At 52.3% G+C, this 25,631-nt stretch overlaps 14 protein-coding genes and 1 non-coding gene across 15 annotated transcripts; 9 read left to right on the top strand and 6 right to left on the bottom strand.

Annotated features, from left to right (window-relative positions):
* Positions 1–46: 46 nt before the first annotated feature.
* BDQ94DRAFT_4411 (SUR7/PalI family protein) lies at positions 47–1,407 on the bottom strand. The gene is made up of 4 exons (XM_026775777.1): positions 1,097–1,407; positions 726–1,023; positions 483–665; positions 47–432 (listed from the first exon to the last, which is right to left on the bottom strand). The coding sequence occupies exons 1-4, from the start codon at positions 1,107–1,109 to the stop codon at positions 186–188; spliced, it is 741 nt and encodes a 246-aa protein (XP_026632343.1). The 5' UTR covers positions 1,110–1,407; the 3' UTR covers positions 47–185.
* A 519-nt stretch (positions 1,408–1,926) lies between these two features.
* BDQ94DRAFT_176891 (tRNA methyltransferase RSM22) lies at positions 1,927–6,143 on the top strand (the record flags this gene model as incomplete). Its single annotated transcript, XM_026772774.1, has 5 exons — positions 1,927–1,992; positions 2,112–2,297; positions 2,433–2,735; positions 2,795–3,174; positions 3,339–6,143. The coding sequence occupies 5 exons, from the start codon at positions 1,927–1,929 to the stop codon at positions 6,043–6,045; spliced, it is 3,642 nt and encodes a 1,213-aa protein (XP_026632342.1). The 3' UTR covers positions 6,046–6,143.
* Positions 6,144–6,578: 435 nt separating this feature from the next.
* Positions 6,579–7,373, bottom strand: BDQ94DRAFT_4387 (DASH complex subunit SPC19). The gene is made up of 2 exons (XM_026775771.1): positions 7,168–7,373; positions 6,579–7,118 (listed from the first exon to the last, which is right to left on the bottom strand). Exons 1-2 carry the CDS (start codon positions 7,297–7,299, stop codon positions 6,738–6,740), a joined length of 513 nt encoding a protein of 170 aa, XP_026632341.1. The 5' UTR covers positions 7,300–7,373; the 3' UTR covers positions 6,579–6,737.
* A 159-nt stretch (positions 7,374–7,532) lies between these two features.
* Positions 7,533–8,285, top strand: BDQ94DRAFT_132874 (F1F0 ATP synthase subunit i). The gene is made up of 4 exons (XM_026764151.1): positions 7,533–7,629; positions 7,708–7,737; positions 7,871–7,921; positions 8,045–8,285. Exons 1-4 carry the CDS (start codon positions 7,593–7,595, stop codon positions 8,098–8,100), a joined length of 174 nt encoding a protein of 57 aa, XP_026632340.1. The 5' UTR covers positions 7,533–7,592; the 3' UTR covers positions 8,101–8,285.
* A 649-nt stretch (positions 8,286–8,934) lies between these two features.
* On the top strand, positions 8,935–9,587 carry BDQ94DRAFT_132869 (mitochondrial 37S ribosomal protein uS14m). Its single transcript, XM_026764150.1, has 3 exons — positions 8,935–9,084; positions 9,151–9,322; positions 9,385–9,587. The coding sequence occupies exons 1-3, from the start codon at positions 8,978–8,980 to the stop codon at positions 9,445–9,447; spliced, it is 342 nt and encodes a 113-aa protein (XP_026632339.1). The 5' UTR covers positions 8,935–8,977; the 3' UTR covers positions 9,448–9,587.
* Positions 9,588–10,125, top strand: BDQ94DRAFT_132868 (uncharacterized protein). The gene has a single exon (XM_026764149.1). The coding sequence runs from the start codon at positions 9,764–9,766 to the stop codon at positions 9,992–9,994; it is 231 nt and encodes a 76-aa protein (XP_026632338.1). The 5' UTR covers positions 9,588–9,763; the 3' UTR covers positions 9,995–10,125.
* On the top strand, positions 10,005–11,320 carry BDQ94DRAFT_165043 (uncharacterized protein; the record flags this gene model as incomplete). Its single annotated transcript, XM_026770186.1, has 4 exons — positions 10,005–10,072; positions 10,130–10,245; positions 10,299–10,850; positions 10,920–11,320. The coding sequence occupies 4 exons, from the start codon at positions 10,005–10,007 to the stop codon at positions 11,318–11,320; spliced, it is 1,137 nt and encodes a 378-aa protein (XP_026632337.1).
* A 139-nt stretch (positions 11,321–11,459) lies between these two features.
* On the bottom strand, positions 11,460–12,497 carry BDQ94DRAFT_165042 (TMEM199/VMA12 family protein; the record flags this gene model as incomplete). The annotated part of the gene is made up of 2 exons (XM_026770185.1): positions 11,460–12,158; positions 12,237–12,497. 2 exons carry the CDS (start codon positions 12,495–12,497, stop codon positions 11,460–11,462), a joined length of 960 nt encoding a protein of 319 aa, XP_026632336.1.
* Positions 12,498–12,689: 192 nt separating this feature from the next.
* BDQ94DRAFT_132864 (tubulin-binding prefolding complex subunit PAC10) lies at positions 12,690–13,744 on the top strand. The gene is made up of 3 exons (XM_026764148.1): positions 12,690–12,779; positions 12,971–13,442; positions 13,501–13,744. Exons 1-3 carry the CDS (start codon positions 12,757–12,759, stop codon positions 13,603–13,605), a joined length of 600 nt encoding a protein of 199 aa, XP_026632335.1. The 5' UTR covers positions 12,690–12,756; the 3' UTR covers positions 13,606–13,744.
* Positions 13,745–13,757: 13 nt separating this feature from the next.
* On the bottom strand, positions 13,758–18,499 carry atg26 (UDP-glucose:sterol glycosyltransferase). The gene is made up of 3 exons (XM_026775765.1): positions 16,992–18,499; positions 14,362–16,941; positions 13,758–14,313 (listed from the first exon to the last, which is right to left on the bottom strand). Exons 1-3 carry the CDS (start codon positions 18,306–18,308, stop codon positions 14,095–14,097), a joined length of 4,116 nt encoding a protein of 1,371 aa, XP_026632334.1. The 5' UTR covers positions 18,309–18,499; the 3' UTR covers positions 13,758–14,094.
* An 863-nt stretch (positions 18,500–19,362) lies between these two features.
* BDQ94DRAFT_132861 (uncharacterized protein) lies at positions 19,363–19,702 on the top strand. The gene has a single exon (XM_026764147.1). It carries the CDS (start codon positions 19,397–19,399, stop codon positions 19,595–19,597), a length of 201 nt encoding a protein of 66 aa, XP_026632333.1. The 5' UTR covers positions 19,363–19,396; the 3' UTR covers positions 19,598–19,702.
* BDQ94DRAFT_132860 (DNA-directed RNA polymerase I subunit RPA34) lies at positions 19,703–21,111 on the bottom strand. Its single transcript, XM_026764146.1, has 2 exons — positions 20,743–21,111; positions 19,703–20,680 (listed from the first exon to the last, which is right to left on the bottom strand). Exons 1-2 carry the CDS (start codon positions 20,907–20,909, stop codon positions 19,918–19,920), a joined length of 930 nt encoding a protein of 309 aa, XP_026632332.1. The 5' UTR covers positions 20,910–21,111; the 3' UTR covers positions 19,703–19,917.
* Positions 21,112–21,288: 177 nt separating this feature from the next.
* On the top strand, positions 21,289–23,959 carry grc3 (putative RNA processing protein Grc3; the record flags this gene model as incomplete). Its single annotated transcript, XM_026770184.1, has 5 exons — positions 21,289–21,322; positions 21,377–21,776; positions 21,827–21,953; positions 22,003–22,314; positions 22,373–23,959. The coding sequence occupies 5 exons, from the start codon at positions 21,289–21,291 to the stop codon at positions 23,957–23,959; spliced, it is 2,460 nt and encodes an 819-aa protein (XP_026632331.1).
* Positions 23,960–24,355: 396 nt separating this feature from the next.
* BDQ94DRAFT_176885 (SDR family NAD(P)-dependent oxidoreductase) lies at positions 24,356–25,312 on the top strand (the record flags this gene model as incomplete). The annotated part of the gene is made up of 2 exons (XM_026772773.1): positions 24,356–24,402; positions 24,482–25,312. The coding sequence occupies 2 exons, from the start codon at positions 24,356–24,358 to the stop codon at positions 25,194–25,196; spliced, it is 762 nt and encodes a 253-aa protein (XP_026632330.1). The 3' UTR covers positions 25,197–25,312.
* Positions 25,313–25,479: 167 nt separating this feature from the next.
* On the bottom strand, positions 25,480–25,551 carry BDQ94DRAFT_t2. Its single transcript has one exon. It is a non-coding gene; the product is annotated as a tRNA-Met (tRNA).
* Between the last annotated feature and the right edge of the window lie 80 nt (positions 25,552–25,631).

The raw sequence follows: 25,631 nt of genomic DNA, 5'->3' as shown, positions 1-25,631 counted from the left end.
AAACAGTCAGATCCATACTCCGGTAGACGTTCCCTCCTGTGTTGAGGGGACGAAATAGGCTTGCAGCCGATACCTAGACAATTGTGACAGAAGTCGTTGTACTGTAGTAGGCATCGACGAAATACTATAGCCCAGTTCTTTCATTTCCGCTTGGGTAACATCCAGGAAACAAGACCATGTCGAATTTATGGCGCAGTCTCCTTGTTGCTTCTTACGCTGTTTGAGCGTGCGGACGAGAAGAAACCGCGCCGGCGGTGCTCACGGCCACTGTATCCTCTTTCTTTGCGTCCGACAGCACCACCCATGCAATAGAACATGCATGCAAGCATCAAGCAAGCCACAGCAGTCCACATGAAAGCGAAAGCCTTAACACCCACGCTGGCGCTCTGGCCATTGGCGTTGAACTTGTTGCGGCCCTGGACGTAAACAGCCCTGATGGTTGTCAGTAAAGCTCTGTGTTTAATTCTTGTGTTAAAACTTACGTGATGAGGCAAGTCGTGATGATCTGGAAAACCAAGGCGATCCAAGCCATGAGCGAAGATACATAGCTGCCAATGCGCGTGCACATGGCCAGGAACCCAGTGAACAGCGACACCACGCCAAAGAATAGCGCGATGATGAGGAAGGGGAACGAGAACCGAGATGTCAGGAAGTAGTGGTTCGTGCTGTGGCAGGTTAGGTCGCGATCATAGTATAGGTGAGCCGGCAATTGGGTTCTTGCTTACCCAATGAAAGCAGAGGGGATGTTCTGAGTGGTGTCAAAGTTGCGGTGGCTCGGAGGATCAAACGGGAAGTCTGGGTACGACGATCCGCATAGATTCTTTCCATTCGCCGTCACTGCACATATCTCCCAGAACGTCCAGCGAGATAGGGATGGGGCACCTGGGATATTGCTGGTGTCGACCTGCAGGAAGAAGATTTCGTTCAAGGGCCGCGAGTTTCTCGCTCCGCCCAACAAAGTCAGGAACATCAACAGAAGAGCACCGGCCGTGAAGAACAGGCCTAGGAAGCCCATTGCAACTCCTAGAACACAGATAATGTCAGTTTAGTCGTTGTGCGACGCAGCAGGAACCCGTCCTGCAGGGAATATACTCACTGCTGAGAGCCATTGTGATGGTAATTGATTGTAATTTCTGAGTCTGCGAGTAGGCTGATAATCGAGAGTGTCCCCAGCACAAGCTAGTTTATTGGTTGCGACAGGTATCTATCTATCATTCGGGGGAGAGATACAAGGCCGTATAGATGGGGAAGAAGAACAAGAACAGACGAAGAGGGATCGAAAGGGTCTGCGAGGGAGTGGATATCCGGAGAAGCCGGTGGAGGGACGTGAGAGGGAGGGGGGGAAATAAAGTACCAGGGGAGCCATAGTAGTGATATAATGATGAGGGTGACCTTTCAACAATGAGCGTAACTGCGAATCAATGTTTTCTTTGGATCGACGAGGCACAAACTGGCCAGCCATGACGGCGTCGACGTCATGGTTGCAGCAAGCCCCGCTAACTGTCCTCGGCTAGTCTAAACCTTAGCCTTACGCTATTCCCTTTCAGGATAAGGCTGCCTGAAGGCCTGGGCGCTGAGGCCCATCGTTTCTCATCCATGACGTTGTCGAACTCCCTCTTCCGCTGCAACTTTCGTCCTCTGAACAGACGTTGCACCACCCATCATCCATCCATTGAGTTGGGTACCCGCCTTTGCTCCTCTCGGATCGACGTGGATCACACGAAAGCCAATGCGGATTTTTTCTTCTGTCGACTTCGTCACCAGACCCTGAAGACAAACCCTGCTGCCTACCGTGTCCTGTCCACACCCACTCCCCCCAATACCCCCCATCGCTTCCCTACCGATCCATTGACCACTTGCCGGGCCAAAGGTACAATCGTCCGATCTCCCGAGGGTCGCAACTAACCCGCTGGGTCAATACTCACAATGGCCACTTGGGCTTACCCGCCTGTACCCCCAGAGCGCCTAGAACAGGAAGTCGACTCCGCGTTGGTATGCCCTGTTTTATTTCCCCGTGTCCCGGTGAACCTCAAATTTGAGCCGGCCCGATGGCGCGCATGCATCATCGATAGGGCCAGGACAATACTAACTTTTTCTACCAACTACTATAGGCGAAGGAGCTAGAATGGCTATTACGTTCGCTGCAAGACTCCCTTACCTCGTTACGAGAGGGCCTCCATGAATGCGCAGCCCTATTGGCACCCAAGGAGCCGGGATCAACACTCGTCCTCTCATCTCTACGCTCAGAAAATGTAAAAGGTTTTGTGACTCGGGTTGGGACAAAGATCGTGAAAGGCGTATGTTGTTACTATCCACGTTTGTTGCTTACTATGCAGCCCAGTGTTATGGATCCGCATTCTTTGCGCGCTTTGGCCGTTGCTTATCACAACGTAGCGCTTCGAGGTTGATGCTGATCGAGTCTATTTCTATAGGACATCCAACTCCGTCTTAGCTCCCTTGCCTCGCGGGGCTCGGCCACCACCCGCCTGTGTCTGGCGAATACGCCTACAACACCCGAGCTCATTTTAAGTCAACTAGTATCGGTCAAAAACTTGGTCAACCAAAGTCTGGATATTGTCGATGTAAGCACTTGGACTGGTGACCCGCTCAACGCCGGCTTCATCTACAGCCAACTGCACCTCCTCCGCGAGACCATCAGTGAAGCACGGCAGATGTTGAAGGGCGAAAATGACAAAGTCAGAGGCAAGTGGTGGGAGACAAGTGCGCAAGAGGAGGTAAGTGGCTCTACTTTTGCTTCCATCATTCTAGGCCATGGGCTGAACTGTAGTCGTAGATGTTTGATCCCCCGCTACCGGCGTACTTATCGTTCCATCTATCCATTGCGGATTCGGCTCTGGTCCTTTATTTGAGGACGCTAGAATCTAATACCCCCGTTCACACGCCAACCGCATTCGCGACTGATATATCTCTGACCGGGTTCAACCTGCGGGATCGGTTGTTTGGAAGCCGCCATCGTCCTCACGATGAGGCAGGCGATGTTTTCACCTGGAAAGGAGATGAAGTCAAAGTGAGGGAGAAGATCCGCGTAGAGAGCCAGGACCCTAGCCTTATGGCCGTGATGGCCAAACTAACCGCTCTTGAGCACGAAGTGATGAAGTGGATATCAGCTCTGAAGGTGCTCATGGGTAACGAAGATACGGACAGCGAGTCCCAGTAGTATCCCCAGCTCTACTATAGTTTGTAAATAGCGACTATTAATATGCACCCATCATTCCACCTCTAATTTGGGATGGATGCAAGTCCATTGCTGATGGTTCCTAAGGCCGCAACTGGGTCTAGATGATTATGTAATAAAAGGTTACTTAATCAGCCAATAGGAACAGCGGAATTTCTGATGGACATGCGGCTTGGCGCGAGTTTTCCTGGCAAAAGCTCTCCAGTGGCAAGTCGATTTCTTCCAGGTACAAGCTCCTGATACTTGCATCTCGAGCCGTGGAAGGGTTGACGATGCTGTCACGATCTCCGGCAGTCAGGGCGACCCGGTCCCATCCCCATGGCCTTTTACGTCCGGTCGTATTCAGGTCGCCGCAGACCGGTTCGCAGCCACTCCGCCGCGGAGCTGCGAGCTTCAGAGCTGGGCGCCCCAGAACCTCAATCGCCCGCAAAGCGTCCCCATCGACCTTACACTTGGAATCTCTACTCAAGGAAGCTCCCCACGTTCACTCTCAGCCATGGCTGCACGGCCTGCGGCATGCGTCGTCCACGACACCGACGGAGACCGATCCCGATGCGAAGAAGGATACCATCTACGCCTTGGTCGACAAGATCAATCAAACGGATCTGGAGATGGCTGAGCTTATGTACGAGCTAGACCTTTTGGACGACCATGAGAAAGCGCTCAACCTCGAAGGTCTCGATTTCGATTATGCGTTGAGTCAGACGATCGGTCACCGGGACGAAGAAACGTTGGATGCGCGGGTGCGGCAAGCAAGACAGGAATTTGGTGAATATCTTCCGGAGGGGCTCTTGAATGATAGAGAGACTCAGCTGTACACTCGGTTGTACGGCGAGCCTGTCTATCTTGCGCAGGAGTCTGAGCTGGATCTGGTGGAAGAAGGAGAAGAGATAGATCCGGATAGGCTGTACCGTGAAGATGGCGAGGGCGGCTGGGAAGAAGTCGAGCTGGATGGATCTGAGACACACGATGAGCCTCCGTTGGTCTATGATATGGAAGCTCCGCCGTCAATCGAGGAAACGATCACGATGCAACGGACGAGAGAAGTCGCCGAGCAGCTAGGCGGAGAGATTATGCTCGAGCAGTTCGAAGATGAGGCAGCATCAGACTCGGCTCCCAAATTCCATCCTCTAACAACGATGGGAAAGTTTTCCACCGATCCCAGCACTATATTCATACCGAAGGATAGCGTGACGGGCCCAATCTCTGTCATTCTGTCGGACTTCTCCAACAAGCATATTGCGGACACCGCCCATCGCACACTTGGCGGCCAATACCTTCCTTATTCTACTACAACCCCACCCTTGCGCTTGCAAGCTCCTCAACAGCCGATTCCTCTAGAAGCGTCCCAGCGGTACATGAGCGAGATGGAAGCCAATGTCTTCCTTGCCGCTCTCTACCCCGGCATGTATGCGTCTGTGCTGAGTGTTCTGGTGGAAGTCCGTAAACGCTTGGGTACGGACTGGATCCGGAACCTGATGACACAAGAAGGCGGACCCCATGTCCTCGATGTCAGCGCCGGCGGTGCAGGTGTCTTGGCGTGGAGAGACATCCTTCGTGCTGAGTGGGAAGCCATGACCCCAGAGCAGAGCCCGGAGGACCCCTATCCCGTGGGCCGGTCGACGGTTGTTACTGGATCCGACACTCTTCGTCTCCGTGCCAGCGCGATGCTCGAAGACACCAGCTTCCTCCCGCGGCTGCCCGACTACGTTCACGTCCGCGAAAAGCCAACCTTGCAAGACGAGCGGGCTCCGCCAAAGCGGAAACAGTACGACATTATCATTGCTCCACACTCGTTGCTCGGAATCGAGGAAGAGTTCCTCCGGAAGGAACATGTACAGAACCTGTGGAACCTCCTGAACCCCAACGGGGGCGTCCTGATCCTCCTCGAGAAGGGACACCAAAAGGGTTTCGAAGCCGTTGCCGGAGCGCGTGACATGCTCCTGAAACGATTCATCTCCAGCCCCGGATCTACCAGATATGAGAATTTGACAGATTCGCCCGAAGAAGATACATTCATCGAGAAAGAAGCCGGCATGATCGTCGCTCCCTGCACCAACCACAACAAGTGCCCCATGTATCAAATCCCCGGCCATACCAAGGGCCGTAGAGATTACTGTCACTTCCAACAACGCTACATCCGCCCAGCCTTCCTACAGCGCATCATCGGCGCTAAGGATCGCAACCATGAGGACCTGAAATTCAGTTACATCGCCGTCCAGCGTGGCGTCGACCGGCGTATCGAGGACAGCATCATCCAGGGCACCGAAGCCGCAGATGCAGCCTTTGACGGCTATGAAGACGCAGTCGAGATGCCGAAGCAAGAAACCGAAGCATCAGCCAACGAAGCTGTCGCATCAGAGACTCAACCTTCACCTACCGAACAACAGGAAACAGGAGGAGTCAACTTCCTCTCCCTGCCCCGTATCGTCTACCAACCCATGAAGCGCCGCGGACACGTCATCTTCGACCTTTGCACGCCGGCTGGCAAGATCGAGCGCTGGACCGTCCCCCGGTCGTTCAGTCGGCAAGCGTACAAGGATGCGCGCAAGTCCCAGTGGGGAGACCTGTGGGCTCTTGGTGCGAAGACTCGTGTTGCAAGATCCTTGCGACTCGGTGAGAAGCATGGTGAGGGTAAGAAGGAACGACTTGCTCGGCGGGCTGCTGAGAAGCAGGAAATGGAGGAAGAGGAAGAGGATGCATTGGAGGAGAGAATGGAGCCTACCAGCAGTATGCCTGACATTCAGACTCCGCTTAAGAAGAAGGGTCAGAAGATACCCAGTTGGGAGAAGCAGCAGCTTAAGAAGAAGCGCAGACAGGCTTTGAAGCAGGTGAGACCTTCGGCCTAAGGTTACTAGGCCTGGGCTTGGTTGTTCTTTTTCGGGTATCTACATCGGAGTCAAAAGTGGCGTATAGAGGGTTTGGATTGCTTCCTGGCTAGGAGCATCGTTTGTGGGTTGGGGAAGGTCATTGTATTTTATTCCTGTACGATATATGACATGTAGTATAGACCATAGCTGTTGGTTGTAAAAGACTTCTTCACTCAATGGCACACTCTCCATTATTCATTCACTTGTGCATGGACGTTACACATAACAGGCGGGGCAGCTCTATAGATCCGTCTGCAAGTGCCCCAGGGACTTTTATAACGAGCGTTCCACTTGAACACTCAATATTCCCAGCACAGTCCTCCAGGTCTGGCATCTTCCGCTCATACTGGTAAGGGCACAATGGCTATGGCTCCGCCGGTGGTCCTCCATTCACTGCGGCTGCAGTTTCAGTATGCAGCGTCACATGTAGATCATAGTGATAGCTCGAGTACGGCCGTTGATCGATATCTGGCCGCACATCACGCATCCCCAGCTACACTTTCTGACGTGGTGTAACCTCTTCTGGCTTTGAAACCAATACCGTCGCCACATAGCTCTCATTCCTCTGCTGTCCTGCACTCGCAGAATCGTCCCAAGCGGCCTGAGCTGCCCATATCATTCCAGTTGTCGCAAAACTGAGCAAGCATCATCACATCATCCATCCCCCCGCTCTAGTGAAACGCCATACTCTTCCTCAACTGCCTCTCCCTCTGCGTACTCTGCAGCTCCAACCGCTCCACTGCATACTGCAACCGTTCCTTCTTCTGCATTAGTCTCTTCAGCTCCGCCGCCTTCGCAGCCTTTCCTGAAGCGCCCGCGCTCTGCAGTCGATCGCCAAAAGCGCTACGCATCCGAGAAGGCTGACGGCTCTCATTAGAATACATTCTTCCCTCTTGCAGCTCGCATTTAGCTCTCAGGCCTTGTTCTCGCCGCGAGAGCTTCTCCACATGGTTCGATGCTAGTGAGAGCAGATGTGCGATGCTGGGAGTGATTTCATCTAGGAGGGACTGTTGGGCTTCACGCAGAGTGGGTTCGGGGAGGAGTTCAAAGTGCTATTGGGGTTAGATTTGGTGTTTGATATTGAAGGCAGGGGGTACGTACTCGGGTTGTTTGCAAGACCTTGCATAGTCGGGGAAAGTCGCTAATGCCAGAGTCGAGGGTGGAGATAGAGGAATCGAGGAGTTGGAGGGAGGATCCGAGGGATGAGACGGAGGCTTGGAGGTGATCCGCCATTGAGATTGTGTTCGGATGGAATATCGGGTATCTGCTGCAAGTAAAGAGTGTAGTGCCTTATTTTATCGTTATCGTGATTGTTGATTGTTTACTGCGGAGGGGCAACCGGCGATACGCAGCAGTAAAAGCGGCGCGGCAATTCCTTCCCGAAGCGTTAAAGCGGCCGGGGCTTCGGACTCCCGGACAAACCTCGTTGTACCCGCTCTCGTCTCGTCGCTCCTTCACCAGCTGCTCCAACTCCCGTCTTTCCTCCATACCCAGCACTTCGCTTTCAATCAAACGATCTGCCCACCATGTCTCTCCTCGGAAAGAAGTTCCCCACCCCCGTTGGTATGTTTGCCGTGGTCCTGGCGCGCCCATGCTGGGTCGAGAGATGAGAATATGAACTGACCTGCTTTGCTCATTTAGCCAAGCCTCTGGGCCCCTTCTTCGCTGCCGGTATGCATGCAGACCTATTACCTTGTTGGGTGGCTTTGTCTAGCGGGATAGCTATGCGGATATGGCGGAATAGCTCCATTGAAGCATGTTGAGAGAGGGGTAAAGCGGCTTTCTAACGGTGTTTCGATCACAGGTCTGGTCATCCTCTACGGCGTCAACTCTTTCGCCAACGTCATGATGTCGAGTAAGTGAACCTGTCACGACATTTTTCAATATCAGCACATTACCAAGCATCCGCTTGAATCCAACATCGAGACTCGCTCCATCAATTCGACTGCACACGCTAACCTCGGTTGTTACAATTTAGCCGCCGAGTTCAAGAACGACCCCCGCAACCCCAACCTCAAGAACCAGAAGCATTAAATTAGCTCTGGGTGAATTTCCGAGCACGCGGATATGGCGGATGAATGCGTGGCTGTTGTGGGTAGTTTGAGAGCCCCTGTTGCTGCGGGTTCGCCGGTCATTCGAGTTTGCGGGCATTTACTGTGTATAAGCTTATAGAAGATACCGTCATACGACATTTGCCGAATTGATATGTTGTATACCTACCTTTCTCTTGCTTGTGGTGGTGTATCGCTGGGGGGTGTGCGGGATTGATGGGATGGCCGGAGGACTGATACGTAGGCCGCAGATGGATATGTGATGGATGGGAGCTTGTAATTGTTTGCGTAGGCGTAGTGTGGCGCGCTTCAATTCGTACGACATGTGCAGTTATAGTAGTGGGCATGTATACTGGACCTTAGCTTTAAGGACGACGGACATACACTTGGTCATGAAGAAGTCTCGTGCTTATGGAGTGCAGTTACAAGCCGGGCTTCAATGCTACAATGTAAAAGAAGAAACCTATTCTCATTCATTCTGACTCTATGGTAATGCATACACAGCTTCGAAGTAGGCCTAGATTTTTGATAGTGCGCGTAGGTTGCACGGTCAAGGTAACAAGATACAGATGATTCTTTACCATCTCACCAGAAATGACCATATTCTCCATGAAGGAACCCATCATACATAACACATTATAGCCTATAATATTCAACTATCCCATACGTAATGCCTCGTATATACAACCTAAAAATCTCCTGCCATCCGGGTAGAAAGAGATATATGCCCCTAACCCAAACAGGCAATCCGCATCCCGACTCCCGTGACTTCGCCGCTCCGGCCAAAACCTCCGCCATCAAATCCATCCCCAATCGCATTCAAGCCAGAACAGCGCCAGGAAACCCCCTCACCAGCCAATATGTCGCAATTCCGGTCCAAGATCCTCGACCTCGGCGGGTTCATCAACCCCCGTGTTGTCCGCGACCACACCAAGCGGAAGGTTTTCGAGCAGTTCGAGCCGGAACGGTAATTTCAACCTACCTGCTGAAGGTCGAGCCGAACAGCTACTAATAGATTTATTCTGATATATAGCCAAGCTCTTCGCTACGTGATCCACAACACTTCCCTCCCCCAGCGTGTGCGCGCCCAGGCCCAGCTCCAGCTCGCTTCCATGCACGCCTACACTCGCTCGACGCAGATCAAGAACCGCTGTGTGGCGGGTGGTGTTCCTCGCAGTGTTATCCGGGCGTTTAGACTTGGTAGAGTAAGTTTATCCATAGGGAGGGGGTATTTGGTTGGATAAATACTAATAGTTGGTTTGTGCAGTACCAATTCCGTCAGCAGGCGCTGGCCGGTGAACTCCCCGGTGTGAAGAAGGCCAGTTGGTAAATTGCTATGGATTCATGCGAAAAGAATATATTTGGTAGCTTTCGTTTGGTTCGGCGGGTTCCTGAAAGGCGTTTGTTTCTTTCCTCCGTTTCCTTGTTGGTCAGAGGACTTGTACAATAGGTTTTTTTAGATGATGAGGAATACTACATCCCTTTTCATCGTCTTGGGTACTGTCCAGCTGAGCTGGTTCTTGATCAATTCGCAATGGGTGGTTGCGATGATGGTATGGTCAATTTTCTAGGATTGTGTTCGGCATCATCCATGGCTAGATGTGACACCGTCGGATCTTAACGATTGGTCTGCGCAGTGAAGGCGGATGTTACATGAAGTACTAAGCTATGCATTGACAAACGCCTGCACTTGGCTTCACTTGACATTCACTGGCATTGGTTGGGAAGTTGCAGTTTCTGTTTGGTTCTTTTGTTTGCTCCTGCCATTCCTTTGCTTTACTCTAGATCTGTTGTCTCTGCCTCCATATCTCATCTCTCTCTTGCTGAATCCGCTCCCTATTACTTACGCACTCGTTTCCTCGTCATCATCGAATTAAAATCGCCAGAATGTTCGTCTTCAGCCGAAAGGACCTCCCTGCGGAAGCTGTCTTCCCCGCGGACCTGGAGAAATTGGGGTAAGAGGGACTGAGATGAGACCCATTGCACAATTCATCTCAACTAACTAAGGTCAGGTACTTCATCACCAAAGATGACCAGATCAGAAAGATCTCCGCACCAAAAGAGGAGTTCCAATTCAAGATTAACAGGAACGAGCGCTGGAACGAGATGCAGCGAGAGGCCATGAACAGTACGCCTTCTGAACGCCACTCTTCGTGTATAACTAACCACTCTATTTGATAGCATGCATTCGCAACATTGTCCTCTCCCGTCTTCGCAACCTCGGTCTCATCTCTCTACGTCTTCCACTGACAGCTCGACCTACCGATGCGCATGTTCCCATCCTCATCTCCAAGAACCTGTCTACTGCTTCCCGCGTCATCGTTGTCTTCGGGGAGCCCGTACAAGACCTTGGCATCTGGGCTTACCGGACTCTCAGCAGCGATGGCATTGAAGTTGGGTCGGCGGTTGCATTTGCGCGGGCTGTTCTGAACCAGGAAGACACGGCGCTTGTCCTGGCAAATACCGGGCAATTGGTTTGGCACTGTGGATCTGGTAAAGCGATGACACTGACGTCCTGGCCTTGCGTTCCTCGAGAGTCGGCTGTAGATCCTCCTCTGGTTATGACTCGTCGGAACAAGATCCCTGGAAATGGGGACTGGCAGGAACATATTCAGTATGTGTTCGAGGAGATCTTGGCTGCTCGGGGTCGGCTTGTTAGGGCTGATGCGAAGATTGGGGTTGTTGGGTTGGATGACGGGGGGCTGGGTGTTATCCGGTATTTGGGGAGTAATTGTAGGTTTTTCTTCTTGTTTCAAGGTTGATTAGTAGCTGGTTGTCTGGTATCTAGCTAACAAATGACAGGGGAAGCATGGCGTCCATATATATCAGCAATTTGTCTCACCAGCCCATTTCATCGCATGGGTGTTGATTTCGGAGACAAGGGCGGTAAAGAAGCAAAGGATCCCTCATCGTTTGTGAGCTTTGTTTCCTCACGGTGCCGTGGATATGTCCTGTCTGAGCAGGCTCTCGGACTGCCTGTCCCTGCTCCTGAGCATCATGGGTGCAACTGCTATTCGTCTGGCGAGGCGCTGATTTCTGAGTGCATTATGCCCAAGGCGTGGGAGGATATACTGAAGTGGCTCAATAAGACTTTGGAGGACCCGGATTTTTGCGAGGCTAATTTGATGTTTAGGGAGTTTGAGGGGCATATGGGGGGTGATGCTATAGAGAGAGTTGCCGAGCTTGAGGAAGAAGATGATTGATATTGCTTGCGCAGTATACTTAGCACCGATTTCTTTTGTGAACAAATCTTGACAGCCAACGTGCATACTATGTCCATCATTAGTCCATTATACAGTTATACATATCTGTAGAGTGTAGCACGTCAAATAGTAGTAAACGCTATTCGCTACTCCCATCCCTCTGCATATCCACATTCTTCTCCTTCTCCTCCCATTTCTCTCTCACCCTCCTCCTCAACCCCCCATTCACACCCCTTCCCCAGATAACCTCCTCCTCTTTACCCCCAACCCTCTCCGCCCCATCATCATCACCCTGCTTAACCTTCCCCCCAACCCTCTCACTTTCCACAACCACCTTCCTCTCCTTCACCCTCCTCTCCCTCCCCTTTGCAACCTCCACCTTTCTCAAATAAATCGCATATATCATCACCTCCGCCACCCCCACCACCACCGCCGCCCCCAGCGACACCAAAACCTTCACCGACTCCGATACCCCTTGCCCTGTGCCCGTTCCCCTCCAAATCCTTGCTACAGTGGAGACTAGCATCTCGGGGGACCGGAAACTCCGCAGAGCCCAGTACACGCTGAACCCAGTGATGAGGACGGAGAGGAAGATGTTTAGGACGAGGCCGGGTGTGAGGGGGTCTGTTTCTTCATTTTTGTTGCTAGATTTGTTGTGCAGGGCTTCGAGGGTGGGAGTTGAAGAGGAGAAGATTGAGGGTTTGGTTGGTGCTGGGGTTCTGGATGATGGAGGGAAGAAAGCGGATGAGGAGAAAGTCGAGGATGAAGTCATGCGGTTGTAGGCGTCTGTTTCGGCTGCGGCGAGAAGGCGCGCTTTGAGGGCGAGGTATTCGGGGCTCTATATTTATTGTCGTTTGTTAGTTTTGTGTATGCTTATTGGTATAGTGTTGGGGAGGTGTTGGAGATAGGTGTTTACCGGCTCGGGTTTCTTGGGCGGCGGAGGAATGTAGACTTTTGTTCCGCGGAGGAGGGAGTTCAGGGTTTTGGTTTCATCAATCGAAGAGGTGGAATTGGAGGTATCTGTTTGTCGGAAGTATCGAGCTACTCTGATCAATTGGTCGTGGGAGATTGGGTCCTCCAGGTTCAAGGTATCGGGGAGGGAGAAGTCATGTCGCGAGGTAGGAGGGAGGGCCTCGATGGCGGCGAGGATGGGAGGTGTTGTTGTTAGGAGAACCATGGCGTATTATGTATCTATATCATTCTGTTTGTACAGCTGTGCGAGGTGGAGTTGGTTAAAGAAAAGGAAGAATAGTTGTAGATACTATGCTGATGATGAAGATCGCCGCAGATGACACCATTCCCAAACAGGCAATCAACTCCCCCACTCCATCATTATCATTATTCCTCGCTCTCTCCTCCGCGGCTTGCAGTACATCTCTTTACCTCCGCCCTCCTCTGTCTATTATATACTCCGGCCTGTCTGCCACCTATTCACCATGGCAGACAAGAAGACTTCCTCGTAAGTACTCCATATCCAGTACCCTCGAAAAACTCACTTCTCCGTACACCTTCGCTGTAGCCCACCCCTCCCCTCTCAACCCAAATATCCCCAAATCACAACCCCCCTCCAACTACAACACCCACACCCCCCCCTCAACAACCACAACCCAGAACACGACTAACTCTTCCCCCCCCCCCCGGGAAATCCAGAGTAACACCCTCCACCAACCCGCGCGGCATCCCCGCCGCCCCCTTCGTCGACAATGTCGCCGACTACGTCTCCTCGCGCAGTGAAGTCGAGCCGACACTGCGCTCCTTCCAAGAGATGATCTCGAAGTACCAATTCATGGAAGTCAACACGCAGCGGCGGGCCCAAGGCCTGCGCGACAAGATCCCCGACATCAAGAAGACGTTGGAGATGGTGCGGTTCCTGAAACTCAGAAGAGAAAGCGCCTCGGACAAGCCTCTCGAAACGAACTTCGAACTGAACGATACGTTGTACGCAAGGGCGACGGTCTCCCCCGCCGACACGGAGGAAGTGTATCTCTGGCTTGGCGCGAATGTCATGCTTGCGTACCCGATTGAGGAGGCTGAGAGCATGTTGGATGACAAGTTGTCTGCTGCGGAGAAGAGTCTCGGGAACTGTGAGGAGGATTTGGAATTTTTGAGGGAGCAAATTACGGTATGTCCTTCTCTCGAGTTTCTTTTTCTATGGTTTCTGGGGCTAATGGTATTTGTAGACGCTTGAGGTTGCGACGGCTCGGGTTTATAATTGGGATGTGGTGCAGAGACGGAAAGAAAAGGCGGAGGGTAAAGGAGATGATGAAGGGGAGAAGGCCGCTTGATATCATTTTAGAGAGATATGATACTTTTAATGTACTGTTTTTGTTGTTTCTGGTTCTGTCTCCGACTACCCTTTTGTATGTATTTAGTGTCAAAAGCAGGCATGGATATAAAAGTCTACATGAAAACTGAGAGTATGAAACCATACAATGATGTCCATTGCGCCAGTGCCATTATATAATCTATGATCGCCGAAAAATAAACATGTAGACCACGCACGCTCGTCCAAACACTAGCTCAACATCGATTAGAAATATATTAAGTCATGCCAGCAGCTGTGCATCTCGTAAATCATCAATCGCAGCATCTGTCTCTCAAACCAGACCTTTGCAATCCCAAAGTGGAGAAGCCGAATCGAAAGCAATATTAAAGGCATATATCACTGAATAGAGCAAATGCCACAGTTCGTAAATCATACGACGGGAACATCTCGTCGGTTAGCAGTTCACGCGGAGCCATGAGTCCGTCAACACGCAATCATATTATCCACATCAGGCGATACTCGGCCGCATCTCCAACTCGGTATCGTCCTCGACAATTGTCCACTCCTCCTCGGGTACGTCCTCATCCGCTTCCTGCTCTGCCACTGTCTTCGCCGATGGCGTGGGCGAGAACGGCGTCGAAGATACATTGGAGCGCGCTTGAGCCAGGGTTTTGGCGTACTCTAGGTCACGGTAGATCGCTTGGATAGCCGTATCCACCCCGTCCTCCTGTTCGATCGTTAGCAGGTCAGCATCACTAGGTTGTAACCAACTTACACTTCGGATTTGCGCCCCTAGCTTGTGGGCTTTAACAATCATGCGCTCGTCATGAGTTGCCTCCCACAAAGCCCGTGAGAACATCGTCACGTTCAGCTTCTTTAAACAGATCCCCACGCCCAAGTCTTCAACTCGCGTTCCGAAAAAGAACTGGTCGCCAAAGAATGGCTTGACAATGGTAGGGACACCGGCGCGCAGACTTGCTCCGGTAGTTCCAGCGCCACCATGGTGCGCGGCGGCATCGATATGCGAGAAGAGCCAGTCGTGAGGTGCTGATTGAATCTGGTAGATCTCCGGCGGGAGAGGAACCTCTGATTTCGCACTAGCCGGGTCTCCTAGACGATCAGACCAGCCCTTGGACAGGATGCAGCGGACATCGGCCTTTTGAACGGATTCGATGACAGTGCGCGTGAGAGCGGAAGGATCGGACACAACGATTGACCCGAACCCGATGTAAACGACCTTCTTCTCATCCTTGCGAGCACGTTGGATAAAGTCGACCAGTTCCGCTGGAGGGGTCCAGTCAGAACCCTCACTGAGAAACCAGTACCCAGTTATGCGAATCCAGTCTGGATAGTCTAGCGGTGGGGGCACCACGGTGGGGGAATAGTTGTAAAGGAATGGAACCTTATTCGGCTGCATCTTGTCCAGACCGGTTGCCTTCAAACCCAGTTCTTTCTTCCGCCAGCGGTTCACCTGTCCTGCAACTGACTTCCAAAATACGTTATCAAACATGACGTAGGTGATGTAGTTGTATGCACCGCCCATCTTGTGCTCAGGAACCGCAAATGCATGGGGATATGCCCGTGTTCTTGACCAAGGCATTGTAAAGGCGCGGAAGTATGGGATTCGGAGTGCCTCGGCGATGTGTATCCCAGCCATCGCACTTGGGGATTCGATGAGGAGATCTGTGTCCTGGCAAGCTTTCCACGCAGACGACAGCAAGTCGTCAATCCATCCCCGAAACTTTGCCGTTGCCTCTTTGAAGAACGAGTAGGTAAACATTCCGTTCTCTACACATATCCGCATAAGTTCTGCCGGATCACCATCGACTAGCGCAAAGTCAATGCCATGCTTTCTCACCCAAGGCTCAAACTCCGCGTGAGTTGCAATCTTGGGCCTATGCCCTTCTGCAAGAAGGCCTTTACACAATGCAATGTACGGTTGCACATCGCCACGGGAGCCTATTGTGAGACACGTAATTCTCAACGATTCGGTGGGCTTGAAATTGATGATGGAGGCGCGAGGGTCATCAAAGATGGGATGCAATTCGTTGGATTCTGTCATCGCCGAGCGGGAGCTGTGCATACCAGTGATGTCCAGCCTGGCCTCCTGTAGCAAACGGTGCTCTGCTATGGCGGATTCAGACTCATCCTTCTCTTCGCACTCTGCAAGTAGTCCGGACGCCATTAAAAACTTCGTAGACTCAAGGCCTTTGTGCAGCGTAACAGCGCAATCGTCTCGGATGTCAGCTGTGCCAAACTCGAAGAATAACTCTTCGTGACCTCGAATAACGACAACGAGCCCATGGCGGCCAAAATTGAACCCTTTTTCCTTATCCACATTTTCGACATCCTTAAGCGGAAGGATCATCTTCGTACGAGTCCCAGGCATAAGACTGCGAAAGCACAGCTTTTTCTGGCTAATATAGATCTTGCCGTACAGTGGGATCATCCGATGCAGCCACGCAAAGTATGATGCCTGCAACTTCTCACTTGGTGGAAGGGCAAAGTGTTCACGGAATCGGTCACCGTCTTTACAACCCGCCTCGAGGTCTTCGGGATCAACGGCCTGGTCATCCGGGAGTATGTTCTCGGATTCTCCGTAATGCTTGCCACCACCGGCCCACATACCAGAAACCTTCTCTAAATAGCCCATAGATTCACTCGCCAGCAAGTTGCTCATCTGCTTTGATCGTGTCTTCAAGTACTCAGCGAATCCAGCGGCACGCTGCAGGGGATACACCCCAGCCCGGACAAGCTCATTCAAAGCTGGAGTGGAAGGGTGAAGTCCAGAAGGAGTCTGAGTATCACGGTCAGACTCGCTCACGGCGTACTGTATCTCAGGACCGTTCCTGGTCGTATGCACCGACCGCGCTGTCTCGTCCGAGTGCCGACGAACAGTCTTCTCTGCGCCCGAAGGGCCTCGTCTCATTGTACGAATCGTAGGCGACTGAAAGACATCGCTTCGGTTCAATATCTGGCTGGCAGACTCGGTGGTATCCGTCATGGATTGCAGAATACCAGATGCCTCAGTTGCTTGCTCAAAGGAGTTTCCGAAGGACAAAGACGAATCCTGTTGTCTGATAGGCGGAGACATACTCAAGGCATCATGCCCGAAACTGAACTGCCCCGTGCTTGCGCTTCGTCTTCGATTGCCAGACTTTCCAATGCCCCGAGATTGGCTAGTCGTGCTGGTGATCGACCACCTATTTTGAGAGCCACGGGTACGGCGAGAACGAGATGCCTGTTCAGGTTGTGGTGATAAGGTCTGTTGCGACCGCTTCATAGGCGTGTCGGCAACGAGACCTTTTAGGAAGTTGAATGCATCCTGTCCGTAATTGAAAAAGGTGAAGTAGTACTGCAGTACAGTCAGCAGTGAGCGTTGGATGCCAAAAGTCGGACACGTACCTCATCGATAGCGTAGGTTTCCTCACTCTCCACCACGCGGATTTTGAATGTTTCCGCAAAGTCTACCATGGGACTCTCTTCGATGTCGATGATGCTCTCAATGGGGAAGGAGATCTTGACGCTGCCCTTGTCGTTGTGTGTGCGAAAGATGACCTTCTGCAGAGCTTTGACCCACTCTTTGGCGCTCGAGGAGCTATCGGCTCTGAAGTAATATGTTCGCTGGTCGGTGGTGACTTGGAAGTCTTTGACTTCTCGCCCTTTGTCTTTTGGCTCCGCTAAAGAAGCCGAAATCCCGTAGCGGAGATCAACATGGCCGCTGGGAAAGTAGAGTTTCGATGGGTCTGCATAGTATGAGAGGACGTCCCCTTTCAGCGAGAACCAATACCGGTTGTATTTGGGGTTCTTTCGGCCACGTTTATAGACATATCCGGACTTAATGGCCACGGTGGACTTCCGAGGGAGGTAGGCGTAGAAGCAGACGTGCCCTTCTGTGACATACATGTATCCCTGCAGGAGCATGCTTTGCAAGAAAGAGCATGCGTACTCAACGAGCACCTTCTCCGGTGCCTCAAAACCGAACATCTCCTTTAACCGCAGCGAAAGTGCTGATGCAGATTTCTGGGTAGAGCCCTCGTTACGGTTTTCTTCCGTAGTAGACGGGGCGCCTTTAGTCGAGTCCTCTGTATCCAACAGAGCCCGTGCTTCTACCATGCGACTAAGAACAGGGGCTGCCCTAGGAGTGACACTGCGAGGCCGTTTAGGAGTGGAAGCTCGAGACATTTCATCACCCGTCTGAGGCTCAGACTGTACAGCCGGTTCCTGGCCTTTGTTCTGTTTCGAATTTATCTTGAACGGGCGCAATAACTTATGATCGGATATTGTTCGTCGGTGGCGACGCCCGCGCTCCGGGGTCGGGCTCTGCGGCTTGGGGGATAATCGCGGCGAGTCATTTCCGCTCCTCTTTGGCAGTGCACCAGCGGTAGCAGACAAGTTCTCGGCGTCTTTGCGGGCACGGCTCTCATCCTCCCCATCACTATCACTCGACTCGTCGTACCGCGCATGAAACCCAGATCTCGAACCCACCGCAGCAATCATGCCGAATATAGACTGGTGCATATACTGCATATGACCCTCGCGAGGCCCCATACCGCCAGGGGGGGCACTAAAATCCACCTGCGAGTCGTCATCATCATCATTATCGTTCCTTAGTCGTTCTGGCAGAACACTGGCGAACATGCGGCTATTCGATATGGACTGCCTGCTTGCGCTGAGCCTACGGTCCACCCGCCGCTTTGCGTCATCTATAAAGGGTCGCATTTTCGGTACATAGGAAGAAAGTGTAGGACAAAGCGAGCGGGAATGAACAGGGTTCAAAGGAAGTAGTTGTTACGGTAAAACCCAGGGGACCCGGGCAGATGACAGCGCTGAAATGTGATCCGGGCTTCACGGCTTAAGGTAAGTCAGTAGGTTCAAGTCACGTTAGGACCGTGGACGAATAGATACTCGACTAAAGGCCGGTGATCAAACATATTAGCTTAGATCCAGCTCGATCGGGCATAGGGAGAGCTCTGCTTCGGGGCAAAAACAAAAAAAGCAACGAAAAGGAAATGTGACACCCACAGCGTCCACACACACACACACAGCTGAGAAGTTGATAAGCACCGTTGGAGTAACGGTACGGTTCCGGACAATGAGAGCCGTCAAAGCAGGAGAGACTGGGGCGTGCGAACCATGGCCGGAAGAGAGAGAGAGACTAAGACATGGCACGAGAGAGCAGAAAAAATAAAGGAGCGAGGAAGGCTTAAGCGGTCGAGCCAGCAGCCTGTGCGATGCAGAAGCAGAGCAACATGGAATGGATGAATTAGTAGTAAGTAGAAAGATGAGCCAACGACTGATTTGGGGGGTCTGGCGTCACTTGCCCGTATCAGCTGTCCGCCTGAGTATCTGCTTGTCCAATCACAAGTATTGCATGTGATTGCGGTAAGGCCCGCAGCCAGTGAGAGGACGACGCTGATAGGCTGGTGTCATTAGCTAATTATTGGGGAGGTGGTAATAGTCGGTAAAAATACCGACACACCGTCGCGGCGGTGCAGGCGCAAGGGGACCCTGGGAATTCGTGAGAACCAGGATATTCTATGCTTCTTCTATTCGATCAGGGCCAGTCGATCAGAAGGACTGATGTGTCCCAGCACAATACGGTGTAGGGGCGATCTACCCGAATAGTAGCCTGACAGACACCCTCCGATCCACGAGGCTCCAGAACGGGGGCCTAGTGGCCACGCCGAGCAGCCTTGGTCGAAACAGAGGCCGGGGTTGATCGACACTAAATGGCTCCGGTGGGCCTTCTTCCACTTCAACCCGCTGGTCTATCTCTCTATCAACTCCAACTAGTCGAACCCACCAAGATGCTATGCTCGCATAGTCATTGTCGGGTGGTTCAGGAACTCATGGACCTTACCCGGGTTTCACTGTTGCCAAGTAAGAATTCTATTCAGGACCACGGTGCTGTCCTACTGCTCGAGCGCGAAAAGCGCCTGACCTTTTCGCAGCTCTCGGGATGGTTGGATAGGCCGCCGGTGCTAGTGAGACGGCTTCATCCGGGCTAACGTCCTCCCGCTATTCCCTCTAGCCGTTGCACCTGCAGGTTGGGCGCGGTACAGAGTTCAGATTGTTCAGATTGCTCTAGGTAGTGAACCACTCACTACTCGAGTTCTATGCATGAGATCTAACTCTGGACTTATGTACAAATGGACACACCCATGGCTGGCATGCAACGTAGAATTCAGCGGGCTCGTCAGAAATCACTCCCCACACGCCGGAAGAGTAGAAGCAAAAACATATCCCATCTAGTATTGCCAACTTTTGATGAAAGAAAAGACGATAAAGAAGGAAAGGAAGAGAAAAAAAAGAAATATCATCAAGCACTTCAAGTAGACTTCTCGGACTTCTTGCGCTTCTTCTCCTCCCGGCTCTTGCTGGACTTCTTCTTCTTGTCCTCGCCTTCACCTCCCTCCTGAGCGGACTTTCTGGACTTCTTACGAGGCACATCACCGGCATCGGCCTGGCTCCCGTCCGCCTCAGTAGGGTGGTTCTTGCGCTTTCTCTCATCCCGCTCCTTCTCCAGCGACTTGGGGACCTTGAATGTAGGCGTCTCGTCTTCCGACTCCTCCGAACTGGACCCGAGGGTCTCAGGGGGTGCCACGCCACTTCCTACGGGGCGGAAACGCATCTTCAAGTGTTTGGGGTGTTTCCTCGGGGGCTTGATCTGCTCCTGAACAGCTTGCGCAACGGTCTCATCGCTGACCTCGGGAATGTCGAGCATTTCTTGGATGTGGTAGCTGGGGATGTTGCTGGCGGCAGTACTATAGTAGGTCTTGGTCTTCGAGTCGTACAGGTGAAGCGTCTTTCCACCCAGGTCGGGTTGCGCAAGGCTTTCCACCGGAATCCCGTATTGCACACCCTTGTGTTTCAAGACCGGCTTGCCCTGCATGATCTTGGCCAACGAGACTTCCTCGACCTTGGAAAGAGGAAGGTAGTCTGGCGCCGTAATGTGATAGACTTGCTTGCCGCGAAGATCGGACAGGAGAGAGGAGACATTGGACTTCGGTGGTGCTTGTTGTTTCAAGGACTTGAATCCAGACGGAGCTTTGTAAGGTTGGGGTGCTGCTAAGGATACATTACGGGAGGTCCTATGCGAGCACATCGTAAGTCACTGATATAACCTTCACTTGAGTCAATTGGGAAGACCTACTTCTGGCTAGAAGTCTTTTCGTTGGAAGAAGTGCTGCTATCGCTGTCACTCTCGCTTCCGCTCTGGTTCGACTCAACCTCGGAGCTAGACGAGTCGCCAGCAGACGATGTGCTCATAGGAGTAGGCTCCCGTTCCTCCACAGCTTTCTTGTTCGATTTGGGTGCCATTGTGACTTATTGACGGTCTAATTCGTATGCGGATGTTCGAGGGGAAAGCAGCTCCGAACTTGCGATGCGGAGCGCCGGTGATCACACGTGTGCCTGATTCGTACCGCTAGAATACACTATATCAATGCGAAAGCCCCAGCGAAGTGATAAGCACGTCGTAGAAGAAAATCCTGGGGTATAGCGCAAAGCGCGAGTCACTGCGAGTTGGGAGAAGCCGATCCGGAACTTTTGAGCGATAACCTTTTTTTCTGCTCCGCGGAGCACGGACCACCTGAAAGTCCGCGGCCTCAAATATTCACCTTTTTGGTAGTCCCGCCGCCCAGCACTCGGTTCTGCGCAACGTCGCTGGTTTTTGAGAATTGAACCGTCTGTTAGTATCATGAAGCGCAAGGCTGAAAAGGCGCAGGCTGCAGGTAAGTTCAAGCGCCCGTGTACCCAGAAACATTACTGACTTTCGATTCTTCAAGCCCCGGTCAGCGCTTTCGCGGCCCGCAAAGCACGGCAGCAGCAGGCGCAGGCCACCGCAGCTGCTGTCAAGCCCCCTGTCGCTGAGCCAGTGGTAGAACCGCCACCTAAGAGAGCGCGCCGCTCACTAGAAGAGCCCGTCGTCCCAGTTGCACCCGAAGAGAACCGAGTCCAAACGAGGCGATCATCGAGACGAAAGGAAGAACAATCCAAGGTTGAGAAGCCCACGCCGAAGGCGCGCAACGACCAGCCTCCTAAGGCCTCCAAGAAACTACCCGAGCATGACACATCCAAGGCTACCGAGGATCAAGCACCTTCAGACGAGGAGTCGGAAGAGCCAGACGTTGTTGTAGAGAATACCGGTGTTATCGAGCTCGAACCCATTCAGAATGAAGAGGAGGGGTAATTGTTGCTTTGCAGTACAATACGAGCCTTATACTAATGGTTCTTAGGTACGAATCGCCTGCAGACACTGCGGTCCAGGTTCAAGACTTCCCACTCTCCAAAGCGCGCTTGAACAAGAACAGCATAGTCTACAGTGATGAGCATAGACTGTGTGTCCGCATAAAGGAGAAGATGGTATGCTTGTCATGCTGGCGTATATGTGCAGTGCTGACTTTTTCTATAGAGTTTGGTAATGATTGGCCACTACGATCTATGGGTCAAGCGAGGTGTGGTCAGCTTGATGGGAGCGAAACTGCACCCCTCATCCCAGGTGTATCGGGTCTATGCTCCTTCGACGCACTCGTTGCCTGTTATCAAATGCGTCTCCGGGGTCAATGGTGAGGCAGAGGTGGAATTCAAGTCATGCCACAGCGGGATCTATCGTCTCAAGGAACTCTCGCCCCTCTATCAGCGGATATGGAACGGCAAGAATACTACAGCGGACAAGCTCACTCTCAAGGGCACTCCTCAGTCCACCAAGAGGACGTTCGCAGTGGTAAGTTTCATACCTGACTGTCTTCTTATAGCCCGTCCTGTGACTAAGTGCCGTACAGCTGTATACTTCTGCGGACGATTCTTTCAAACGCCACCTGAGGCCACTTCATCTCGAGAAGCAATGGAGCTCCGCTATCAAGTCCCTGTCTCAGCGTGGTGGACGGCTGAAGACTCTCATCTGCGGACCGAAGGGATCAGGAAAGTCTACATTTAGTCGCTATCTGTTGAATCACCTTCTCAGCCCGGCGCCGCAGACAGAGACCAAGTACTTTAACACTGATGGGGTCGCGTTCCTGGACTTGGACCCGGGTCAGCCTGAATTTGCTCCGATGGGGCAAGTCTATCTGGCCCATCTCCGTTCGCCTGTCTTTGGTCCTCCCTTTTCCCATCCGTCTTTGGATGGTTCTCGTAACGGGACGATAGTCCGGAGCCATCATATTGGAGCTACATCGCCCAAAGAGGACCCCGACCATTACGTCCTCGCCGCCATGGATCTCATGGACCGCTACCGGGCCCTGCAGGCGAGCTATCCCCAATGTCCTCTTATCATCAACTACCCCGGCTGGATCTTCGGCTTGGGTCTGGAAGTTGCCACCTGGCTGGTCAGATCGCTCGGTCTTTCCGACGTTGTATATATGAGCGAAAAGGGACCGACTGAAGTTGTTCAGCCTCTGGGCCAGGCAGCTTACCAGGCCAAGATTCCTCTGACAATCCTCCCTTCTCAGCCCACCGATTTCGTCAGCAGGTCGAGCGCACAGCTTCGCTCAATGCAAATGCAGTCGTATTTCCATATGTCACGTCCAAACGGCATCAACAACTCACTGTGGCTTGAGCAACCACTTTCTCGTACCAAGCCTTTCCGTGTTCACTACTCGGGACCCCAACAGGGCATCCAGGGCATCATGGTCATGGGCACTGAGATTCATCCTGATCTACTTCATGAGGTTCTAGATGGGTCCATCGTCGCTGTTGTGGCCGTTGAATCACCCAACGCTATTCTGGGCCAGAACAGTGGACCAATGTTCGCGAACAATGCCAATGCTGAAACAGATGGAGACCACGATGTCGACATGCAAGACTCAGCCGATGCTGTTCCTGTCATTGGCACATCGACTATTGAATCTAGCATCACGCGGACACCGAACGAGGACCTGCCTTACCTCTTTGTTGGTGCGGGAAGCAGCAATCCCCTGGACCCGAAAGTCTCGCACTGCTTGGGCTTGGCTCTTGTCCGCTCCGTGAACGTCGCCTCCCGCCAGCTGGAACTGGTCACTCCCATTACCGGATCGACTCTCCGCGGCGTTCTCGAGCAGGGCCACGGCATCGTTCTTGTGCGAGGTCTCTTGGATAATCCCAACTGGGCCATCAGCGAGGACTATTACGCAGCCCGTGCCGCTGAGAAGCGCCATCGGGAGCTGCTTGAGAAGCTCAGGAAGGATAAGGGTGCTGCCGCTGCGGAGGACGCTACCCTCGAGTCGGAGAAGCAGGTGTTGAAGGATAGAATCCGGCGCGCGAGCAAGGTTCCTTGGATGACGGTGGTAGAAGACAACAGCCGCAGGCAACGAGAAGCAGCACAGCGCGAGAAATCCTTATGGAAGCTGCGGAAGAAGGCATACCCTGGAAGCGATAGTGAAGGCGATTGGTAACTTGCATTACTTGGCGTTCTACAATGCTTGCATGTATATATTAGACAGTGAAAAGTTTATTCGGGGGCATAGATAATGCGCGAGCTGACAGCCTACATGATATATGTTGGATTATAAATCCGGATTTATGTCCCATCGATATTGGGTCCATTACATCATAGATCCAAGTAGCTTCACACAGGATATCCGGTTGTATCGACAATCAGATATTCCCGACGAGTATCAACCTTTGGTCTATCAACGGCATCGCACCAATCCCTCATCAATAGTTAGCTATTGCCCTCAATACTCCCCTCAACACCATACGGGCCCCAACTCATCCGCCCACCACCACTCCATCCAAGTATATCAAAAACAGCCCAACCCCACAATCAAGTTCCAAATATGCCATCAAGCATGGAAGGCAAAACGGCCCTAATCACCGGAGCCGGCAGCGGAATCGGGTGAGGCCTCATCCATACACTTCATACATCTTCCACCATATATACCGAACCGACCCATATACTAACCCTCCAACCCCAGCCGCGCCACAGCCCACAAACTACACATCCTAGGAGCAAACCTAATCCTCATCGATATCAACCCCTCATCCCTGCACCAAGTCGAAACCGAACTCACCCCCAATCCCTCCTCGAACCAAACCCAACACCACCAATACCACACATGCGACATCTCCTCCCCCACAGCCTGCAACAACCTCCTTACCACCCTGACCACCCCCCAACCCCTCACAATCAACTACCTCTTCAACAACGCCGGCATAAACCCCACCACAATGCCCATAACCTCCACCCCAGACACCTACTTCACGAAACTAATCGACACCAACCTCCGCGGCACCTTCAACATGACGCGCGCCTGCATCCCGCACATGCCCTCATCATCAAATTCAGCAGCAATCGTCAACATGACCAGCATGTGCGGTCTAAAAGGGTACTCTGGATTCAGCGTCTACTGCGCAACCAAGTTCGCTATTGTGGGCTTCACGAAAGCGTTGGCGGTGGAGTTGGGACCGCGAGGGATAAGGGTTAATGCGGTTGCGCCAGGGCCGACGGATACGCCTACGATGGTGGGGAATGTTGAGGGAGAGGAGAAGAATGAGGAGATGGTCAAGGGGGTTGCGTTGGGAAGGTTGGGAAGGCCCGAGGAGGTTGCTGATGTCGTGGGGTTTTTGTTTGGGGATGAGGCGCGGTTTGTTAATGGGGGAGTGGTAGAGGTGACGGGGGGGATGGTTTGATTTATTTATTATTGTTATCCTGGGTCTGGGATTGGGGTCGGTTGTGGAATGAATGTATAGATGATGTGTGGTATAGGAGGGAGGTGGTTAGGGTTATGGTTGTGTTTTATGTTGGGGGTTGTGGTTCGGGATAGGTTATATATATGTAGTTGCGCTGGTTGCACAAGACACTAATTGTACTTATGATTAAGTTCTGATAAAAAGGTAGAGATGGTCAATTATATACAGCACAAATCGCAAAAATAGAAGACATTGATAGGAATTAGATGAAAAAAAGAAGACATAGCATGTCCTGGTTTCGATCCAGGGACCTCCGGGTTATGAGCCCGGCGCTCTTCCCCTGAGCTAACATGCTGTGGATGAAGATTTATACCCGCTCTTTGACACTATATTCCTGTGATATGATACTCGGCCGAGAGCTGGATGGGGGCCAAT

Source organism: Aspergillus welwitschiae (assembly GCF_003344945.1).
Source record: "Aspergillus welwitschiae strain CBS 139.54b unplaced genomic scaffold BDQ94scaffold_1, whole genome shotgun sequence".
In the NCBI taxonomy this organism is placed as follows: domain Eukaryota; kingdom Fungi; phylum Ascomycota; class Eurotiomycetes; order Eurotiales; family Aspergillaceae; genus Aspergillus; species Aspergillus welwitschiae.
Note: the sequence above shows the minus strand (reverse complement) of the source record. Positions and strands in the feature narration are given on the sequence as shown.

What these genes read in the sequence shown, in the direction of transcription:
- BDQ94DRAFT_132868 (XM_026764149.1), top strand. Translation starts at nt 9,764, where the DNA reads ATGTTACATGAAGTACTAAGCTATGCATTGACAAACGCCTGCACTTGG.
- BDQ94DRAFT_132860 (XM_026764146.1), bottom strand. Translation starts at nt 20,909, where the DNA reads ATGGCACCCAAATCGAACAAGAAAGCTGTGGAGGAACGGGAGCCTACT. An exon ending in GAAAAGACTTCTAGCCAGAA is followed by an intron (nt 20,681 to 20,742) that starts GTAGGTCTTCCC and finishes GTGCTCGCATAG; the next exon opens with GACCTCCCGTAATGTATCCT.
- atg26 (XM_026775765.1), bottom strand. Translation starts at nt 18,308, where the DNA reads ATGCGACCCTTTATAGATGACGCAAAGCGGCGGGTGGACCGTAGGCTC. An exon ending in AAACCTACGCTATCGATGAG is followed by an intron (nt 16,942 to 16,991) that starts GTACGTGTCCGA and finishes ACTGTACTGCAG; the next exon opens with TACTACTTCACCTTTTTCAA. An exon ending in TAGGGGCGCAAATCCGAAGT is followed by an intron (nt 14,314 to 14,361) that starts GTAAGTTGGTTA and finishes ACGATCGAACAG; the next exon opens with GAGGACGGGGTGGATACGGC.
- BDQ94DRAFT_132874 (XM_026764151.1), top strand. Translation starts at nt 7,593, where the DNA reads ATGTCTCTCCTCGGAAAGAAGTTCCCCACCCCCGTTG. An exon ending in GGGCCCCTTCTTCGCTGCCG is followed by an intron (nt 7,738 to 7,870) that starts GTATGCATGCAG and finishes TTTCGATCACAG; the next exon opens with GTCTGGTCATCCTCTACGGC. An exon ending in CGCCAACGTCATGATGTCGA is followed by an intron (nt 7,922 to 8,044) that starts GTAAGTGAACCT and finishes GTTACAATTTAG; the next exon opens with CCGCCGAGTTCAAGAACGAC.
- BDQ94DRAFT_4387 (XM_026775771.1), bottom strand. Translation starts at nt 7,299, where the DNA reads ATGGCGGATCACCTCCAAGCCTCCGTCTCATCCCTCGGATCCTCCCTC. An exon ending in AGGTCTTGCAAACAACCCGA is followed by an intron (nt 7,119 to 7,167) that starts GTACGTACCCCC and finishes TAACCCCAATAG; the next exon opens with CACTTTGAACTCCTCCCCGA.
- BDQ94DRAFT_132864 (XM_026764148.1), top strand. Translation starts at nt 12,757, where the DNA reads ATGGCAGACAAGAAGACTTCCTC. An exon ending in GCAGACAAGAAGACTTCCTC is followed by an intron (nt 12,780 to 12,970) that starts GTAAGTACTCCA and finishes CGGGAAATCCAG; the next exon opens with AGTAACACCCTCCACCAACC. An exon ending in TTTTGAGGGAGCAAATTACG is followed by an intron (nt 13,443 to 13,500) that starts GTATGTCCTTCT and finishes TGGTATTTGTAG; the next exon opens with ACGCTTGAGGTTGCGACGGC.
- BDQ94DRAFT_4411 (XM_026775777.1), bottom strand. An exon ending in ATCCCCTCTGCTTTCATTGG is followed by an intron (nt 666 to 725) that starts GTAAGCAAGAAC and finishes AACCTGCCACAG; the next exon opens with CACGAACCACTACTTCCTGA. An exon ending in ATCACGACTTGCCTCATCAC is followed by an intron (nt 433 to 482) that starts GTAAGTTTTAAC and finishes GACAACCATCAG; the next exon opens with GGCTGTTTACGTCCAGGGCC.
- BDQ94DRAFT_132869 (XM_026764150.1), top strand. Translation starts at nt 8,978, where the DNA reads ATGTCGCAATTCCGGTCCAAGATCCTCGACCTCGGCGGGTTCATCAAC. An exon ending in GAGCAGTTCGAGCCGGAACG is followed by an intron (nt 9,085 to 9,150) that starts GTAATTTCAACC and finishes TCTGATATATAG; the next exon opens with CCAAGCTCTTCGCTACGTGA. An exon ending in GGGCGTTTAGACTTGGTAGA is followed by an intron (nt 9,323 to 9,384) that starts GTAAGTTTATCC and finishes TGGTTTGTGCAG; the next exon opens with TACCAATTCCGTCAGCAGGC.
- BDQ94DRAFT_132861 (XM_026764147.1), top strand. Translation starts at nt 19,397, where the DNA reads ATGCTATGCTCGCATAGTCATTGTCGGGTGGTTCAGGAACTCATGGAC.